General features: G+C 42.5%; 3 protein-coding genes across 8 annotated transcripts in view; 1 reads left to right on the forward strand and 2 right to left on the reverse strand.

Moving 5' to 3' along the window:
• lhfpl5b (LHFPL tetraspan subfamily member 5b) overlaps positions 1–4,313 on the reverse strand; it is a 9,473-nt gene extending 5,160 nt beyond the window's left edge. The window contains exons 1-3 of one of the 3 annotated variants that reach the window (XR_006033008.1): positions 3,525–4,313; positions 2,097–2,345; positions 1,812–1,922 (exon numbers count right to left, since the gene is read on the reverse strand). Coding sequence is in view for 2 of the 3 variants with exons in the window: in XM_042099179.1 (XP_041955113.1) it covers positions 1,909–1,922; positions 2,097–2,345; positions 3,525–3,936 (675 nt within the window). In the remaining variant the exon portion in view is untranslated. Of the gene's footprint in view, positions 1–1,420; positions 1,923–2,096; positions 2,346–3,524 lie in introns of those variants that run through there. The other 2 variants (XM_042099181.1, XM_042099179.1) reach the window with 2 other exon arrangements.
• A 2,022-nt stretch (positions 4,314–6,335) lies between these two features.
• Positions 6,336–8,482, forward strand: LOC121714042 (colipase-like). Its single transcript, XM_042099184.1, has 3 exons — positions 6,336–7,010; positions 7,378–7,500; positions 7,882–8,482. Exons 1-3 carry the CDS (start codon positions 6,930–6,932, stop codon positions 8,044–8,046), a joined length of 369 nt encoding a protein of 122 aa, XP_041955118.1. The 5' UTR covers positions 6,336–6,929; the 3' UTR covers positions 8,047–8,482.
• LOC121714036 lies at positions 8,364–12,453 on the reverse strand. Of its 4 annotated transcripts, none has more exons than XM_042099176.1 (6): positions 12,243–12,453; positions 11,946–12,091; positions 11,705–11,845; positions 11,367–11,558; positions 10,919–10,990; positions 8,364–9,262 (listed from the first exon to the last, which is right to left on the reverse strand). In XM_042099176.1, exons 1-6 carry the CDS (start codon positions 12,391–12,393, stop codon positions 8,888–8,890), a joined length of 1,077 nt encoding a protein of 358 aa, XP_041955110.1. In that variant the 5' UTR covers positions 12,394–12,453; the 3' UTR covers positions 8,364–8,887. The 4 variants fall into 4 exon arrangements, with proteins under 4 accessions (XP_041955110.1, XP_041955111.1, XP_041955109.1 ...); XM_042099177.1 differs by having other exon boundaries at positions 8,364–9,223; positions 11,946–12,094; XM_042099175.1 differs by having other exon boundaries at positions 11,946–12,094.
• Positions 12,454–19,911: the final 7,458 nt, after the last annotated feature.

The raw sequence follows: 19,911 nt of genomic DNA on the forward strand, positions 1-19,911 counted from the left end.
TTGATTTAAAGGACAAACAAACTTGTATTGTAAACTCCTTTTCAATTGTGATCCGAAAACTGGCTGCTAAACATATGAATAATCTGTAGAACAGTTCACAATGTTCACTAAATTTAAAGTATTTACTGAGAAACTGAGCACCTCAGCATAATTATAGTCTTCAGCATGTGGTAAAACATGAAGAATGACCTCGAGGAGGCTGATGAGAAGATTGCCCTGTTGCATGGAATTGACGCTGTTTGAGTACAAGCCATAAGGTTGCAATCTGCTATCAAGTAGAGTAAGTTGAAGACTTTACAGTTTTTCTCGATTGTTTACACACATTTTCTGAAAGCATACCTCATTCTCTCAGAACTCCACACACAAATCAAAAAACACACACAATGGGCAAAACCCCTCAATTCTCCTGCAAAATGAAACTTGAGATTCAAAACAAATGTTAATTCTTTTCAAAATGGTATTTTGTTTTCAAATGACACACAAACCATCATATGAATAGACATCTGTAAGAACCAGTTCAACACTGATGTGCTCAATGAAAAACACTTCTTCTCCATTCATCATAATGACTTAGGCCTTAAGGTTAAGTGTTACATTTACTACAGACAGCACATAAGTGTGTTTTTATACTCACAAACATCCACATCACAAGTATTATGCTAAAGCTCCGATTGCTAATTGTAAAACTGTTACAGGTGTTTGCCCATGTGATGAGTCCTGTGCATCAGGCGCGCCTGCAGGTGTACGTCCGTACGCACTGTGCGTACCATCAGGCTACTCAACACCAAGAGAAAATTTCCCGTGTGTGTGTATTCACACCAAATTGGCCCACCATACCTTCCCAACTATGGACAGTATCTCCCATTAGGCTGCATGCCATCAGTCTACAATTTACAATTTTCTATTGAAGTTAGTGAATACCTTATAAAAATTAACGCGCACACATTTTGTTTGAGCAGGAGAGCGAGAATACGCACGCAGGCACGCAACTAGGCTACTTGTTTTCTTTTACTCGGCTATCTATATATAGTTATCAGCACACATTGTTGAGTTAATTCACTAACTCAATACTCATCATGGATATCACAAGTTTAAACAACGAAAACAGAAAGGATGGATGCAGCAAAGCTAGAGGAGTTATTCCAGATGGGCAAGAACAAGGTAGGCAATTGCTTGTCAGAACGTTAGACTGCATTAGACAGCTGTTTAAAGCCAGACGTCACGGTAAGCTAGAACAAAACTAAAGGTAACTTTAGGTTGTCCAAATGAATAGGTCATCGAAGACGTTGTTGTTGTATTATTGCATGTGAATGTTGCTATGCTACTTTTTTGCTGACCAATGCACGGACCTAAAACCGGGAAACGGACAAATATTGTCCACGCGTGAAATGTTTTTTTTCGGGGGGGGGGGGGGGGGGGGTCAGTGATGGGTGTGCGTACCATAGCATTAATTCCTGCAGGCGCCCCTGCTGTGCATAGTAAGACAATTAACTTTAGAATTTGAATGACGGTGTGTTCCTTGTGAAAAAAAAGATTTTCTTCATGAAAATTGTGCCAAATGCAGAGAATTGTGTGTGTAATGTAGTGAAAAAAGTGTTTTTTTAGAACTGCAATTTGAGCAGGAATTGTGCTTGTAGTTTAGCAGAATTGGTTCAGGGGGTTGGTGCATGAGTTGTGGTCATTGTGTCTCAAGTACTAGTTTTTGTGTGTAAACAACTGAGAAAAACTGTAAGAGACTGGTTTCTGAGATAAAAGTTCTAAATGATCCAACAGATATAGAAAGTGTATTGATTGCTGTGCTGGAAAGGGACCTTTTTCTTAAGGACATCTATGAAGTTGGAATTGTGCCTTGCTGGGGTTTCCAGATCCGTAGTTCACCATGTTGAAGCTCCTATTATGAGGCCGATTTCAGGCTTTCTCTGCTTAGAACAGTAAGGGAAGAGAAATCACAATGAGTGTAACATAACTAGCTTTATGCCATCGAGTTCTGTTTGTGATATTTTACATGTTGCTGTGTGTATGTTTAGAGCTGTCCTCTGCTTAATATGAAGCTTTAAACCATTATTTGTGTAATGTGCTCACAAGTATAAACTTACCAGGTGCATCTCCTGGGATTTCCACCACGAAGTCGTCCGGGAGCAACTGGTCCTGCCGATTGCCGAGCGTGAAAGCCAGGAGCGAGAGGATGAGTGCGTCCAGGATGCTGATGATGGCGAGGATGTAAGCCCAGCGCACAGTACAGTTACCCAGCGTATACTTGTCTGTGCGCTCCCCGCACATGCGCTTCACCTCCGGGGCGTCCCAGCCATCAGGATAAATCAAGCAGCCCATCGTCATCAAGGCCGCTGTAGGTGAGGTCCCATATGACATTTGTCAGGTGAAAAAAGGGGCTGAAGAAAACCCATGTTGCCTGACCAACATGCAAATGCAATACAATGTGCCTAGCGTCAACCCACCAGTTTGTTTTGTAAAAAGTTGAGTGCTATGACTTAACGTGCAATTGGTAGCCTATTTTCAGGAAATTTCACATCACCCATGGTTCAATAATTAATTAGTTAAGACAGACATCCCAAATCTCCCGGAAGTTCCGGGAGTCTCCTGCATATTAACAGCGGCTCCCTGACGCCCGCAAATTAGATAAAACCTCCCGGAATCTACAGCGAGCGATCAAGAACGTGCACGCGAGACCAAGACTTCAAATCGCGAGTGTATCTGAGTGACAGGGGGGAGAGAGAGGGGTGGTGCGTGTGTGCCTGAGCACATCCAAGACAGCGAGCATCCTGATTGGCCTGTTTTGCTAAATCAACCAATCAGTTTTCACTGTAGGCGGGCTTTTTATCTCTCTTCTCCCGAACTTAATCAGTTTGTATCTAGGAACAGGAGCGTCATGGAGTCAGTGCCCCCCAAAAAAGGAAAATGTAAGACCCATTTCAAAGTGTACCCTGGTCTCATAAGAGTAAAAAATAATGATAGGCCTAGTCTTGCACGCTGCACTGTTTGTAACAGTTACTTTAGCATTGCCCATGGCAGGTAAAATGATTGCAAAAGACATGTTGAGGTGAGTTTAACTAGTGCCAATTCATGTGCATATTATTCTATATTCAGGCCTATACATGGCTAATTTCCATGAAAAAAAAACAAACTACCAAAATGTACATATTTTATTTTCACAATTTCTATCTTCATTATTTGGTGTACTGACTAGACATTGAACAAAAATATTAATCTGTATTTCAGTATCTAAATAGGCTAAAGTTTTTTTTTTTTTTTTGGGGGGGGGGGGGGGGGGGGGGTACGTAATACCTCCCTGAAATGACTTTTTGCAGGTTGGGATGTCTGAGTTAAGATCAGAAACGGATGGGTTGACCGCAGTTGTTCGGTTAGAAAATTAGATGGCTAATCGGATACGTGTTTCTGAGGTTCAACAGGCTGGAACTATTATTCCCTTTCATAACTTACATCCTCTGATTTTGCCAATAAAACTAAACGTGTAGGCCTACATTGTAGGCTATAGCATTCATTACCTGAAGCCAGCTGCATCCAAGCACAGATTTTGTAGACACTACCAGTGCTGAAGAACCAGAACAAGCTGAGGCACACTATGCTCCCAACAATCAGTAGCATTGAAGTCCCCACGAAGAACAAAGCTGTCCTAAAGGCAGGGGACGGGATGGAGGCGAAGTCCAGGACGCTCCCTTTGCAGATCAGCTCTGAGGTCAGCGGGTTTCCGATGCAGTAGTGAAAGAGCCCGAAGTACCCTGCTTGAGGGGTAGTCACGCTATCCCCGATCCAGTACGGCTGGATGAACACCACGACAGTGATGATGGCGAAGCACACAGTGAACACTGCCCACAGCACGCCTATTGCCCTGGCATTTCTCACGTAGTTGGTGTGGTAGATTTTGGCAGCCTCTTGGGCAGGCAACATCTTCTCCATCGTGAAATGGTATCAGGTTACTCTAATAAAACGAAAAAGACATCAATTTCAAAATAAAGTGTATTAGTAGAAGTTGTAGAGTATAAAAGTCATTCGAGGTGATCAATTTGCTATTTTTCCCCTTCAGATTTTCCTTCTCAGGGTTGAACCTAAGACAGTTATTCCATTCATATGAGCAACTGATTTGCCTCTAATTCCTACACGTCGAGTGGATATAACGAGTGCGATATATTCAGCACCATAGACAGCTCCTGAACAATTAGCCTACGTATTCCAGCACGTCAAAGGATAAACTTAAACTATCGCACTACATGCAAACAAATTCCAGGTACAAATAAAACATAGTTAAAAGTGAGTGAACATATAGCCTACTTAAATATGCCCAATTATTACATAAAGAACACGACGATGATCTTTCTAGTATAGAACTTAGGCTCTGTGAAGGTGTTGGTGATGAGCTTCATGCCAGCTCAAGGTGTAAAGTAATTAATTATTGATGGTAATGTAATCACAGGTGTAAGGTGACACAATGGTTGGATAACCAGAAAGCTGTCATGAGTCACCGGGCCTTCCAGTAGCCTAGTAAAACAAATTGATTAAAGGTAAACTATGCAGTATTGGCCATTTCCTTACTGTTTCTCTGTTTTTGTTTCTTTTTCGCTGGCTCTGTCATGACGAATGTCTGAGAAACTCCATCGCTACCTTTTTTCTAGCCGGTGCCTGGCGTGTATGTGTATTTGAATGCAGTAAAGCAATTCGTTACACTCGTTATACTTCCTGACAATGAGGCCGTCAGTTGAGGCCGTCGGCCCACAGTTGCAAGGTTTTTCCGCTCACAGGCGCTAGGGGAAAGCGAGACGGCCACCATTCAACCCGAAAAAAGTCATATAACCATTCCAGTGACTCTGAAGCAGTTAAATGAAGGTAAATTAAGCTAAAAACGTCCATATTAAGCTAAAAAACCTGCATAGTGTGCCTTTAAAACAAACTGGTTGTGTTGGGTTGTCAGTCATTGTTTGAGAGATCTGGAGTTATATGCAGGGTTCTCAAGTCTCACGCAATAGGCGTGAGACACACGCAATTCAACAAGTTCACACACTCACACGCCACACCTTGCATTTTTCACTCAGAAATATTACTAGGGATGTCAAGGTATCTGCGTAATTATTAGAGGACGCGCAGGGATACGAGAGGGTATCTCGCAGGGTTCAGAACTAGCGCACCACTCACCAGCAAAATCAAAAACATTAAATAGCCACCGACATCCAATCAAAAAATAGTGTTCGTTGTTGTATTCGAGTAAAATTCCAAAATAGGACATCCCCTCCCTGCAACCACGTTATGTTTGTGCGCTTATGTGGGGTTACACGTTTAAGATGTCAAAACTGCACCAAAATTATTTTTATTCAGAAATATATACAGTCTATGGTTTGTCCTTTCTACGAACACTTAACGCTGTAGGCCTAGCTTACTTTATGGCAAAATTATTTTCCTATTTATAAACTAAACTAAACTGTCGGACATTAAGAAAACATAATGAAGTGTCGTTGTAGCTTTGTGTAACCCAGACATCAGCAACGTTCATTTTATACGATCACTCTCGTGGCTGCCTGCATTTTCCCTGTCGTCACGGCTGCAACTTTCGCACTCGTTTGTGCTTTTAGCGGCGTGTTCATCAGGTCCCAGGACACCCGTCTGAGCCTCCATGGTCCATGTCAACAATGAATGAAATTAGCTTATTATCAATGAGTGTTATCAATTTGAGCGAGTATACTACACATATTTTTTTTCTAAAGATACAGGACTGCTGCAGACAATGAGCTGCCAACCACCATAATGTAGCCTAATAGCAACCCAAAATAATGAAGTTGCTGTCCTTATAAAAAATAAAAAGTTGGTCTCGGCATGCCCATTCTTGATCCAATGGTTCAGTGGCAATAGGCTACTCAAGTGAAAAAAGCAATTAGCCTAATAAATAGAATATTTGTCTCACTCAGTACATATATCTCGTAAATTGGTGAGCCATAGAATATCCCACCGTCAAGATTATTATATTTGAAAATTCCAATCTATCCCACCTAAATATCAAAAGTTATTTCTACTGGCATGCTTCCTGGTGACAAAAAAACACAAATGGTTTCCCCTTGATATAAAAGCTGACATGAGACATAAGCTATGCAAGATGGGTACAAATCCCAGACTGTCCTGGAAAATAAACAAAAACAAGATATAGGATTAGGATGTATACTATGACAAATTCAAGGTCTCAAAGTGTTAATGCTTCTTTCCAAAAATCTCACCAGAAGTTGTTATTTAAGGGGTTATTTAAAAAAAAAAAATCTTCTGGAGGAGCATGCCCCTAGACCCAGACCTAACTAAGCTGAGTTACCAACCTTTTGAAGTGGGGGGCCCATTTCACATCTGTGCCTGGGGGGCCCATTTCACATCTGATAATCCGCCCATGTGTGCACACCTTTTGCTACATAGTGCGCAAGTTTTACGCACTTATTTTAATAAATGGTGCACTCATCTTAGTAAATAATGCACTTACTTTATTCAATTCTACACACAAGCGAAACATTTTAGTGAGTGAGTGCCCCCCCCAATCTCACTCCAAACTGAGCTCAAAACTTGAGAACCCTGTATTATATGTGTATTTCAAAATGGAAGGAAATTAATTCATGTTCCACATTAGCATAAACCTGACAATTCATAATGATTTGGAATAACACTCTTCAGTCCTCCTTCGTCCCCCTCTCTGAAAAAAGCAAGTGTGTTGTCAAAGTCCCTGCATATGTTTGGGAATCATTTTGTGTTTACACAGGTGTAGCTATGGATTGCCTAACGCCCTCACATAAACTATTGGTTAAACTCTTGAGGTATGCCTGAGCGCCTACAGCACCATACGTTGGTGCATCATGGGTAATCATATGTATATATGAAAGCCTGATGGACTCCAATGTGCTCGTGGTGACTGGTCACAAGAGACAGATATGAGGACAGTTGTGCTGCTTTTGCTGGCTCCAAGCCTGCTGGCTATCGCCTTGGCTGCACCTGCGGAGACACACGTACTGGTGAGGAATTCAGCAGTTTCATCTTTAAATGGTTTATTTTCATATTTCCAGTGACCACTTAGCCTATGTATAGTGCAGTAGGGTCCTTGGTTATTGCTTATTATTTTAAAATTATTTACATGGTTTTAATCAATGCAACGGCAGTCAAAATGTACATCTCTCTCTCTCTCTCTATGATAATGATGTTTGCATTGTTGAACTGTTAATATGTTTGTCTTTTTCTGTGTTTAGGATAACAATGTTTTTAGGGGATTACTGTTTATAAGCCTGTCTCTTTCTCTTGCCTCTGTTCATGATAATGGTATTTGTATCTCTGTGTGTTTAGGCTAATGGAGCTCATGTATTGTGTTTCTGTGTCTGTGCGCAGAATAATGGTGCCCTGTGTGTGTTGAGCATACACTGTAAGAGCTCCTGCTGTCACCGTGCCTCTGCCATCAGTCTGGCCCGATGCGCTCCCAAGGCTTCAGAGACGGAGAAGTGCTCTGCCAAGGTGGGTGTGTGGACTGAACCAGTTGAACCATCCGTTCAATTCATTGTAGCTTTATTGGCGTGATCATTCATATACCTTATTGGCAAAGCAGAATGAAAATAGATCGATAATAATGATGTAAAGAGGGAAATGAGGAGAAAAAGAAGACAAATATGGGGGTTGTGAGTGACAGTGTGCATGTAGGTACTGAAAGAACTGTTTTAGTGGTGGATACAGTGTACATAATTAGTCACTAACCTCACAATGCCACTCCTTGCACAGACATCCATCTGAAATGTGTTTTTTTTTGTCCTTAACTAGCTATGTAGACAGCAGTTATTCTTTCGATTTTGTTTGTATTTTACCCTGTTCCCTAATGCTCTGTCATTCTGCCTCCCTCAGAGTATATATGGCTCCTACTACCACTGCCCATGTGAGCACGGGCTGAAGTGCGACACAGACTGGACCATCGGGGGTGCCATCACCAATACCAACTTTGGAGTTTGCAAAGACCCTAGCACCCCCAAGCCCCCAACGCCACCTCTCCAAACTCCACCGAGATCCTGAGGCGTGTAACATATGCTGAGAGTGTCTTGGTGATGGTCTGAGTACGATTCTGAGGCCCCTAGCATGTGCTGGGGTTTGTCATGGAATGCAATGGCTCGGATCGCATCAATCAGCCGACCAATAAAACGAAACATGCAATGAAACAAGCAGATATCCAAAACAAAATAAAACATGGTAGTGGAAATATTGTTGGTGAAACACATCTTCACTTTGTGTGACAATACAAAAGGTGATCTGTTAATATTTCATCAGACTATTGGTTCAGCATTGGTTGACTTAGCATAGTAGAGTGAGAAGGATGAGTGACGACACTGATAAAAAGTCACCAGGAGAACTTTACTTATCTCTTACTGTACATAATACTTCCACAAGATTGTCAGTCCACCAAAAATCATCTTAAACTCCTCAAAGCCATACAAATAAATGTGTAAAACAAGAGACTATTGTTGAGCCACTATTGGTTATGCACAAACATGTGAGTGACTACATTTAACATGAACATAACAGCCAGAGTGGCACCTATCCCTGCCCCTTAATAATGATATTAATGTCATACAAACATATGTTCAATATGCCTTTAGCAGACTTGTGCCTGATACTGAGGATCCTTTTACAAAACTGCCTAAACTATACTATACTGATACTGAGGATCCTTTTACAAAACTGCCTTTTTGACAGAATATTCTGTCAAAACCTTGGCCCATGGCAGATCTGCCTAACCCCCCCCCCCCTTCCCTTTTTTCCCCACATTTAAGTGGGTAATCTACAGGACTAATAATCAATAACTAACAGTGGAGAAGAAGTTGGAGTAAATCTAGCCTAAGTGGAGATATAGCGTGTTTTAGACCGATGGGGGGACTCCGGGCCTGGCTCTCCCCCTCCTGAGCGGTCTGGCGGGACGGGGCAAGGTGATGGCCCGCGGCATCCTTGACAGCATGTATGCAGCGCTGCCCTTGACCTGCGGCTCTTTGTGGCGGGTGAGCACGGTGAGCGTGGAGCGCAGCGGAGACTCGGGGAAGTAGAGCAGGGCCAAGAGGGACTCCTCGTTGTAGCTGTGGTCACTGGCGCCCCCTAGTGGTGGTCGGTGCTTGTTCAGGTTAGACAGCAGCCCAAGGCAGAGGAGCAGCGTGTCTTTAGGGTTGGAGGGCTGCAGGAGGCGCAGCATGGCCGGCACTGCCTGTGGCAGGGTGGGGGTTAGAGGGGTGGATGGGAAGACCTGTGATCAGGAGTGTAGTGGTAAAATAAGAAGTGGGTAAACTATGATGACAGTTAGGTGGACTGCACCATGCGGTATCAGATTTTTTAAAAAGGCATTCAGAGCATATTTGATGATGCTGGAGGTTATTGTTCAATCTTTATGACAATACCAGTGGTTCCTAGAGTGTTGATGAGTGTATATATTGTACATGTGGATAATACAGTGTGATTTTTGAATGTTAAAAGTTGCAATTGTTGAATAAACTCTTTTGAGAGTTGGATAAACTCTAATAAGAGGTGGATAAACTCTTATCTTCTGAAATTTCAGAGGTGGATAAACTGCGGTTACTTGTGTTTAGCTTCCACTACATCTCTGCCTGCGATGCATGTACTGTGCCACAATCATGCACATCTACCAAATGTGTCACTTTTGTGTGGCTCAGAATGAATGACTTACAAGTCCGCTTCGTAAATAATACCTCTTGTTAGATGATGCGAGTATGGCGGATAATCCTACTAATCCTACTGCACAACTGTGTTATAACCACACCATCACAGATGTCATCTCTCATAAGAAGTGTTAGCAGTTAGTGTCCACCATACCTGTCAACACTCCTGTTTTTCCCGGGTTCTCCCGTATTTCAAGGTCATCTCCCAGCACCCTCCAGTTTTGTTATTTCTCCTGGAAAACTCCCGTAATTTGCATGGCCATCAAACTTCATTTTAAAATCATTGATCCATTCATTTTTTCTATTAGTCTGACATCTCCCAGGTTGCCAGATTGTGTATGAAATACACCCTACACATACACGATCACTTAGTTTCAATTTCAACCATTTTGTTTGCTAAAACCTGGCAACCCAAAACCCAAATAAGGAAGCGGGTGCCGACTGCGCAGCCTGAGTCTCGTCGTAAGCAAGTGGGCTAGTTGAATGGCCTACTCCAGAACTAGCTGTTGTAAAATTGTTGGGAATTTAATTGATTAACACATCAAATAAACTGTTATTGAGTGTTGTTGATACACTAAACTTGTGCCCTCGGAACCAAATCTGACAGCAAGCAGCTTTGGAGTTTTGGAAGTAGGGCTGCAGGCAGGCAGCTGGATACATAACTGGCATGCGTAAGGTAATGGTAAGGTAAAAGCAATGACCGAAATGCAGTGTTGAAGCACGTGTATGAAACGTATTAAATATGTAAACACAGGTCCGGTATAAAAAAAATCTCCCGTTTTTGGAACGCTAAATGTTGACAGGTATGGTTTCCACTGATCTAACACTGTCATTCCACTACATCTGGTAATTGTGATACTGAGAGCTGTCATGACAGTTACCGTATTTTCCGGACTATAAGTCACACTTTTTTTCATAGTTTGGCTGGTCCTGCGACTCAGGTGCAACATATATATTTATATATATGTTTTTTTCCTCTTCATGACACATTTTTTGACTGGTGCGACTTATACGCCGGTGCGACTTATAGTCCGGAAAATACGATATATTAATGGTAACATATCGCTCCCAAATCATTAGACTGTCATATCGTAACACACAACAGACAACACAACATCTGATATAATGTGTTTGTAACATGTTTACATCAGTTTTATGAAGTCAGGTTCAACTAATGTGTTACCTAAATGGTTAGGGAGCCTTTTTAGGAAGGGTTTCGTACTCACGTTGAAGGTGAACAGCTTTCCAACAACTTGCTTGTTGTCAGACAGGTTGAAGAGGATTCGAACCACAAGGATCTTAGACAGTGATGAGAGGAGGCACCCCTAAATTCTCTGACCAATACACTGACCAGTAGACACTTAAACAGATATGCGTTTTTCACAGCCTATGTGACCTACATGTTCAGAGGTGATGCCCTTGAATGACAATTGGCTAAATGTTAACATGGAAAACACTATATCTATCTATCTATCTATCTATCTATTGATTGATTGATCGATCAAGCAATTGTAATAAATAAATCAATTCATCAATCAATCAACCTACTAGGCTGCATACCTACCTATTTACTTAACTTTAAGACTTCTCTATGGCCTAGAGGATAAAACAAACACTGTTATAGTCTATGCCTGTGTGTTTGTGGTATGGACTAGCTGCATGTAGACTACGCACCAGGATTTCAGGGTAGAGGATGCGTTTGGCCATGAGTCTGCTGAGCCCAGCGAGGCCATGGGCCACTGAGGGGTGAGAAGCCCTGCTAGAGGAGAGGGAGACCAGTAGGCGGAGGCACGACTCCTGCTCCTCCACACTCTGGCTGAGGACCACCAGGGACAGCATCAGGGGCACATAGTGCTGTTGTAGGACCTGCAGCATGCACACACACACATAGATAAGTTGTAGACAGATGTAAAACACACACACACACACACACACACAAAATGCTTTGGCATCAAGGACACTCGCTATTTTTTGTTGCAGCCAATAATGGCATTTTGGCCTGTGGATCTCACCTTAACTGCTTCTGTGGTATCTTTCCCATACTGTAACACGCACTGGAGAGCGTGGAAACACTTTATCCTCACTTCCACCTCATCCTCCATCAGTAACTCTGCTATCACCTCAACCTGCCTCGAGTTCAGGGTCACTGGGTGCTGCGCGAGAAAATTTTAATTGTTTAGGACTACCAGTTTAATGTTTTTTTATTTGTTATCTTTAGATATAATAACGCTTAACTACTTGGCTAAACCTTACCTCAGCAGCAATTGTCTCTAGTATACGCGCTATTTCGCATAACTGGTCGCTGTTCTTGCGATTACAGCCTTGAAGGATTTCAATGCGCTTTCTCAAGTCGTTAACCCGAGGATCTATTGCTTCCTCCTCCAACTGCTCTTCCTCTACTTCTTATGGAATAATATGTATTAATATATCCCTCGGTGACAAATATATATACGTTTAACTTAATTGAATGTCTGTAGCCTAATTGAAATAGTGGAACATAAAAAGTTTACTGCAGAGGTAGAAGCTAGCTAGCAAGTAAACTAGGCCTACCTGGTAGTTTACAGCATGCCTTGTTGAGAGCGTTGTACATGAGATAGTACGCCCCAACGCCAAATAAAAGATGGACGGCACATTTTCCTGCTGGATTGTTCAAATACTGTGCCATGATCTTTTTGAATGCTTGATAGCTTGTCAAGCTCATAATTTTACCCCCACGCTAAGTAGCCTAGTTGTGTTTCAAAGGTATACAGCATTTAGAACGTCTGAAAACAGTTCTGGAACGCAGCCTTTGAAGAACATTTCGATCAACAACAGCGAGAGAAACCTTTCAACGTCGTAAGTAGCATACTGTTGGGTAACATGTCTAAACTTTTGAAATGATCTATAATTTTCATATATCAAATGGAAAGGCGTATTGTAAGACTCCCATTTCGAGATATTTTAGAGTGTGTGCATTTCACAGCATTTTAGAAAAATGAGATGTGCCTAATAAGCCCTTAGGCTACTGTAGGCCTACGCCTGAAAAGCAGCAGGTAATCTAATATAGCCTACAACTCCCGCTGGTCATTTCATAACACCTTATCGTGTTTATGCGCGGTGTTTGCCTACTCAGTATGCTTTATTTCACCGCGCACTAATGGTTTTATGCTTAAAATCGCAGAGATGCATAGCGCGGTAATGCTTAAGGCCAGCTCTGTGAGTAAACACAATTGGTTTGGCACATTCATCAACTAGGCAAAGAGCTGCCCTGGCTTGTCATGGGTCCTGCTTTGCATAACACATCTTGTCCCTTGAAAGCAATGTACTGTGAAGAAGCACCGACATTCCTTTCACAACACATATCATTGTGCTTTATTGTGTTCTGGGTCTATTGGCTCTTGGAGAAGTGCCAGATGCTGAACACACACACACACACACACACGCACACACACACATTTGCGCCATCCTCTTACTCTGTATCAAACCAACAAAACTTTGCAGTACTCAGACATGAGTTCCTGACGCTCATTCAGCATACATGTGTCATGGACCCCAAACACACTCCAGTCACATCTGGGTCTCACTGGCTCCTGGCAGCCACTGGTGAGCTTCCTAAGGCTTGCAGGAGTCAGTGGAGGGATTCTGGTTCCGGTGGTTGTGGAGGACCTGATGTGTTGTTGGCACCTCAATAAAATTAAATAAATATACACCAGTTATTGGTTGTGCTCAGGGATTTCAGCTAATTGAAATGAAAGGCAAACAACAAACAAACAGACAAGTAAACAAATAGTATGCAGTAGGCACATCAAGTCTGCCCCTCATCCTTTAAACTTGGATAATGGGATAATCCGCCCTGAGGACTCTGCCCGGCTTCTGATGCTTTGAGTGGGAGAAGCGGCCAGATGCTGGAGCTCCCTGGCCTGTGAAGACGGTTCCCCCCCGGATCGATGTTCCGTGCCCCTTTTCATCTGCTGTGAACCCGGCCCGAGGTCAGGACTGCAGCGACTGCAGCAACAGCAGCGCTGGCTTTGCTCTTTCTCTTTGCTTAGTGATTTCAGTGTTACTGCTTCAAAGTCGCCGGTCAGTCTAGACAAGGACAATTTTCTTTTCCTGTGCAGGGTAACGAGCAGCACCACCACAACAACAACAACAACAACGGCATTGCAAGCTCCAGAGAGGCTTCCACTCGTCTCCCATCAGGAGCAACCTTGAATTTTAGTACGACAACAAGGCTTTCATTTTTGGCTTCAAGGTTATTTGCCAATCAAAAGTTTGTCCCTGTTTAGAATATTATAATTTTTTTATTTTATTAAATACTTTTATCTTCATGCTGCAGATCTACAAGGAGTGAATGCTAGTCAGTCAAACCACTCCAAAAGAGTCAGTGTCGTGCAGTATGAAAATGCACCACTAGAGATCAGTATGACCCAAAAATTAGAAACTCAGTCAGTGTGAATGGACTGTTCATGTTACTATAACACAATTCTGCCATTCACTGAAAACAATGATTGATTTGTAGTGCAGCCAGTTGTGATGTGAAAAATGTACTTAATTCTAATCCGAAATGAAGACTGCAGTGAAGGAAATGTTACTGGACAGCCAGTTGCAAATACTGATACATTTTTCTTTTGTTGAGATCATTATATATATATTGTTAAAACAATGCCTGCATTCAGCAAAAGTGTTCCTGTTTTGTGGTCTGTTTAGGTTAGTCAACTGGTGAATCATCATCGCCTTGTACACAAATACATAGTCTGCTGCAGTGTAACAGTGATTGTGTTTAGTTGCTATCTGACATTTCATCAAAGAGCTGTATATGCATGTCCAACCAGCAAGACATTCATTATGCAAATAGTGAATTTGTTTATGCTCTTATTTAAATACACATGGTCTGTTGAGCGAAACAACACAATTCTTCACTCAGTTAACAGACTAGTACATGCTACCAACCAGTCCAAATGGACTCAATGCTGACGCTCTTGTGTCCTGCAGGCATAATAAAGATATACGTTTTGTGTGTGTGTGTGTGTGTGTGTATGTGTGTGTCTATCATTGTCTCTAAATGTCTCTGCATATGTATACTGTATATGCTGTATGTGTCTGTATGGGTGTACATGTGTGTGTCTGTGCTGCTCCAGTCTGTATGTTTGACAGTGTGTGTGTGTGTGTGTGTTTATGTGTCTGTATGTTTGTGAATGTGTGTGTGTGTGGCTGACAGAGGTGATTCACTGGGAACAGTGCCCAGAGTCTGATGCAGTCATCTCCCACCCTCTGTGACACTGCGAAGCGCACTTTAACGTGATTGCCACTGGTTATTAACATAACGGAGGGAAGCAGGGCTTTGGCAAGAGGAGCGCCAAGGTAAAGCTTCACCATTAAGGTAAACAGTGATGATTACCGCCCCCAACTCTCCGCTCCGTGGCCCCCCTGACAGCCCCCCCCCCTTGCCCTTTGGCACAGAGAAGCACTCCCAGGCTTGTAAAATGTAATACCATCATCGTAACAGGGCTTTAAGTGTGGGGCTGTAGACTCGCCTACCACTTTGTTGCGCATGATAAGTAGTGAAGCTGTGGTGCGGACGTGGAGATCAAGAAGCTTTGTGATCTGCTCTCGGGGCATTAACCCTTTCAGTATTTCAACATTAATCTATTGTTATCACACTGAAGGAGGGGAGTAGATGAGGGATGCCCCCCCACACACACACACACTCACACATCAGGATTACTACCTTTCTATCTAAATGTAGCTGGGTACATATGGTGACTTATGTAGGGGGAGGTATACGGTAGGAATGTGTGTGTGTGTGTGGTTGGATGGTTAGTGTATATAATGTGTGTGGGTGGTGTTTGCATGTTATGCATGTACAGTATGCATGCATGCATGTGTGTGCTGAGCATATGGGAATTTGCTGCTTGTTTATTTTTTGTGAATGCAAAGCCATTCACTGTATGTCTTTGTGAGTATGTGTGTGTGTTTGTTTGTGTATGTGTATGTCTCTGTGCTTGTGTGTGTATGTGTCTTTGCTTGTGTCTGTGTGTGTATGTCAGTGTGTATGTGTCTCTTTGCTTCTGTCTGTGTGTGTGTGTGTGTCTGTGTGTGTGTGTATGTGTTTTCACAGGTACAGACTGGGAGCAGCTGGTGAGTGTCACGGGTGGTAGCACCCAGCTCTGTGTGGCAGGTGTGTGTGATGACAGTGGCGTCTCAAAACCAGCGCACCAGAGCAGAAACATTCCAGAAGGTTCTTTAGAACGCAGATACAGGTGTTACCACGCCACGTGTCAGCAACCAATGAAATCCAACTCCTACACACCAGTAATTAAGAGTTAGTAAAGTACAGGGCCATTTACACCAGAGGTCTTTTTTTTTCTATTTTTAATTTGATATGAATAACAACAGCCATCATCATAATCATCATCATCATCATCTAACCACCCATCCATCCATCATTCATCTTTTCAAGCTCCTTTGCTGACACCTAAGGCCGCTTCATAATTGGAACAAAAATAGAAATTGAATTCACAAAACACTAAATCACAATAGATCATATTATCAACAAGAACATAGATATCTATCTAACAGTGAACATGCTAGCCTGAAGAGATTTTTAGAGCACTTCAGGACTTGACAGGAATTCATTCACAATGCTGTGAATATGATCTGATGAAAGGTTGAAAGGTGGTTCAGAGTTACCAAAGAGTACCTGTGCAATGGCAGAGAGACTTTTCATTTTGAACACTCCCTCTCTTTGGTGCTCTCTATGGTGTGTGTGTGTGATTGGGGTGGGGTGGGTAAGATTAAACAAAGAGTTTTTAAATGTCAAATGTGTTTTTGTAACCCCGATCATTGGACATCTATGCTTTCAGGCAGCGCACTCAGGTTGTGTAGTACTACCGCGTTTCACTGTGTGTGCTTCCTGTTTGGTGACCCTTTGACCTTGGCAGCATGTTAGATTTTGTGCTGCTCAGGTCCTCACCCATTCCAGAGCCAGATGCATTCTGGGCCACCTTACCCTGGCCGGGACGGGAGCTGCAGACTGAGCCTCTCAGGCTATTAAGAAGAGAATCACTGTTGAATATGTGGTGATTAATGTGTCATTAATTAAGCATAGACACATTAATTGTCCTCTGTGGTCTCTGTGCATGACAGACAGTAAAGATACTCTCCTCCAGTGTGGATGATATAGGACCACATTAACAGTGCGTATACCCTGGGGACTCTGTTCATTTAATGTGGACTACTGTCATTTAAAATGTACAATGCATGCACAGAAATTGGTTTCTGTGTGAAGAATTCAAAGAGGGCTTGTTCCTCATCCTTGAGTCACGTGGAGTCAGATGTTGCCCAAAGGACGTACAGTACTCTTCAGTACAGCCGTGTAAAATGCATTTTCTGCAAAGCTTTTCCTGGCGGCTTCAATGAGAGGACCAGTGAAGAGTTGGAGTGAACAGGACATGATTAGGAATATACTTTACACACTAATAGTGCTTCTGTACAACCAGGGATTCAGTGGATGTGAAATTGAGGTTTCATGTCTCTTCATCTTGGCCAATCAATACTTTCACGACCATGAGGCAGATGGGAAAACATGCTGATATGGTGCTTATTGCTTCAAGGTTATGGGAAAACAACTATTTACCACTCAATAAAACCAGCAACATGGAAAATGTAATGAAACCTTGCATACATATGTGAATTTATTTCCATACATTTGTTATATTTAATACACTGGTATACATTGTGAAATAATATATCTCATTACATATTTGCTGTTACCGAGAGTGCGGGTGAACAGATGGTACTGATGGTAGAAAACAAAAGGTGCATTTCAAATACATGTTTGAAGCAGCATCCAGTGTCATTAAACAGCATAGTGTTCTCTTAACACTGGCAGGTAAATAAACAACACAGCGTTCTCTTAACAACCATTAGCATCATGCTCATTAAATGCTATCAAGTTCTATGAGCAGCACCAGGTTCTATAAAAGCACTCTATTCTCTAAATACTTTCAGGTTCATGTTCTTAAAACAGCATCATGTTCTCTAAATGCCGTCAAGTTCATGTGCTTTAAACATTGGCTGCCATGGTCATTATTCCCTGCCTGAGCCCCTTCCCTGTCAGTCAGGCATGGGTAATGAACCTGGAGTCTGTGCACACAGCAGGATCCTCTCAGACAGCAGATGTATCGACACACAGATCCTCCCGGGAATGACCGAGTGCAGGATTGCTCTCCTCTCCATAAACATAAAAAGAGACCCTCACACAGACAGCTTCCCACCTGGACCAACTCGCACATCAAAAAGACAACCTTCAAAAGCCAAATTAGTTTCTTAAAACAGCTCCCATGGTCTCAGTTACATGTACTGACAATGTAACATATTTCTGATGTCATAATTTTCTTCACTGTCATCATCATCATTATTGTTATTACCATTATCATCACCAGCATCATCATCGTCTCAAACCAAAGTCCTTTTAGGCAAGTCCATATTGCAACGTATTTTGGGCACTAATCGGGCATCTATTTCGGGCAGAACTGTGCGTGCGCAAGGCTTCACAACAACAACCTCACTCCAGCGGTGAGATCACAACACGATAGGCACTACGTGTTCACAACACACCACATGATTGGCACGATGTATTCACATGTCGGCTTTTTGCCTCGGAAGGGGCAGGATATGTGTAGACAATTGCCATATTGGCGTTAGAACTAACCCCATGCATATCTATGGAGGATGTTTTGAGTGCTGTGTCTCCTCATTAGAAAGTCTCTGCTTAAACTTTTATTGTCATGTAGCTTCATCATCACCTTCGTTATCACTTTCATTGATATTATTTCCATCCTGACAACCACCATCATCTTCCTCATTGTCACCATAGCACCCATAGCTGACCACCACCATCCTCTTCATCATCTCCTGTCATCTAAAGTGTTTGTTCTGCATATCGTCCTGCTGTTTCACTGCACACAATGTTTCTCTGAAGTAGCTTCATGCCATTGTTTTTGAATGTGCTTGGTCTCTGTATAGGTCACTTCAGCTTGCCAGTGTTTACAGATAAGGTTAAAAACTCAATCAGCATTCAATCAACATATTTCATTCACACACATACATGCACACACACTTTATCCTCAGGGGAGCCCTGTACAGTGCTGAAAAAGGTTAAACTGAATTCCATCTTTCATGCAGCACAGTTATAATAACTCAGCGATGAAATATTCATCTCTTTCTCTACACAGAACAATTGAGAAGCCTTGTGTGTCTGCTGTGCCAGTCAACTAAACACTGTCAGATTGCCGCCCCCTACTATGCACAGAGGACCAGATGAAAATATATAAATAAATTCAAACATCGACATTGGTAATGATCGGACATACTGTAGACCGCCACATTGCTTTTTGCTTTCCACTCTGTTAGATACAATAGTCCTGCAACCAAACCTTGAAATTGAACAGTTATTTTAAAAAGTGTCTTTAAAAAAAAAGCCATTTCATCCAGCAGCATTGTTATCTTACCAACAACGTTCTTGTTTTTGTAGCATTAGATAGGTCAGACACAAACACTCAAGACAGGATTGGGAGCATCATCGATTCAGCAGGAATGAAGAACAAGAGAATATGTCAAGATCGCCATGGTAATGAGAGTTCCAGAATCCTGGCCCCATTCCAGAACGATCCATCAGAGCTGGTTGATCTATGGTCAAGCACACGGTTAAGCAGTGATCATAAACCAGCATGGCTGTCACTGGCAGGGGCTGACACATGCCATAGACATGGGTTTTTCATGCAGGGCTGTATCTCATTTTTCACTACATGGCCCCTGCACCTGTCAGTCAAGCCCTGTAAATTGGCGTGGTAGTGGGCGGACCGACACTTGGTCTGGTCTGGTGGAATGTTGTGGTGAATTAGAAGTCAGAGCGCGATGTGCTCTCTCTTTCACTCGAGTCAAGTAGGCCAAAGTGCCTTTGTGTGCGTGTGTGTGTGTGTGTGTGTGTTTGTGTGTGTGTGTGTCTGTGTGTGTGTGTGTGTGTGTGTGTGTGTGAGTACGTGTGTGTGTGTGTCTGTGTGTGTGTGTGTGTGCATGCGCGCTTAGGGGAAGTAGTTGAGATACTTCAGAGATAGGCCTCTGGCAAGGAGGTGTTAAAGGAGATCAAGGACTTCATTCCTCCAGTCTTGGCTCCAAGTGTGTGTGCGTGTGTGTGTGTGTGTGTGTGTGTGTGTGTGTGTGTGAGTGTGCGTGTGAG

Source organism: Alosa sapidissima, chromosome 7, assembly GCF_018492685.1.
Source record: "Alosa sapidissima isolate fAloSap1 chromosome 7, fAloSap1.pri, whole genome shotgun sequence".
NCBI classification, from domain to species: Eukaryota; Metazoa; Chordata; class Actinopteri; order Clupeiformes; family Clupeidae; genus Alosa; species Alosa sapidissima.

Excerpts from the sequence above, each read along its gene's own strand:
- LOC121714042 (XM_042099184.1), top strand. The coding sequence starts at position 6,930 with ATGAGGACAGTTGTGCTGCTTTTGCTGGCTCCAAGCCTGCTGGCTATC. Across the intron at positions 7,011-7,377 it reads CTGCGGAGACACACGTACTG|AATAATGGTGCCCTGTGTGT; the intron begins GTGAGGAATTCA and ends GTCTGTGCGCAG. Across the intron at positions 7,501-7,881 it reads CGGAGAAGTGCTCTGCCAAG|AGTATATATGGCTCCTACTA; the intron begins GTGGGTGTGTGG and ends TGCCTCCCTCAG.
- LOC121714036 (XM_042099175.1), bottom strand. The coding sequence starts at position 12,393 with ATGAGCTTGACAAGCTATCAAGCATTCAAAAAGATCATGGCACAGTAT. Across the intron at positions 12,095-12,242 it reads GGCATGCTGTAAACTACCAG|AAGTAGAGGAAGAGCAGTTG; the intron begins GTAGGCCTAGTT and ends TTATTCCATAAG. Across the intron at positions 11,846-11,945 it reads TAGAGACAATTGCTGCTGAG|CACCCAGTGACCCTGAACTC; the intron begins GTAAGGTTTAGC and ends TTTCTCGCGCAG.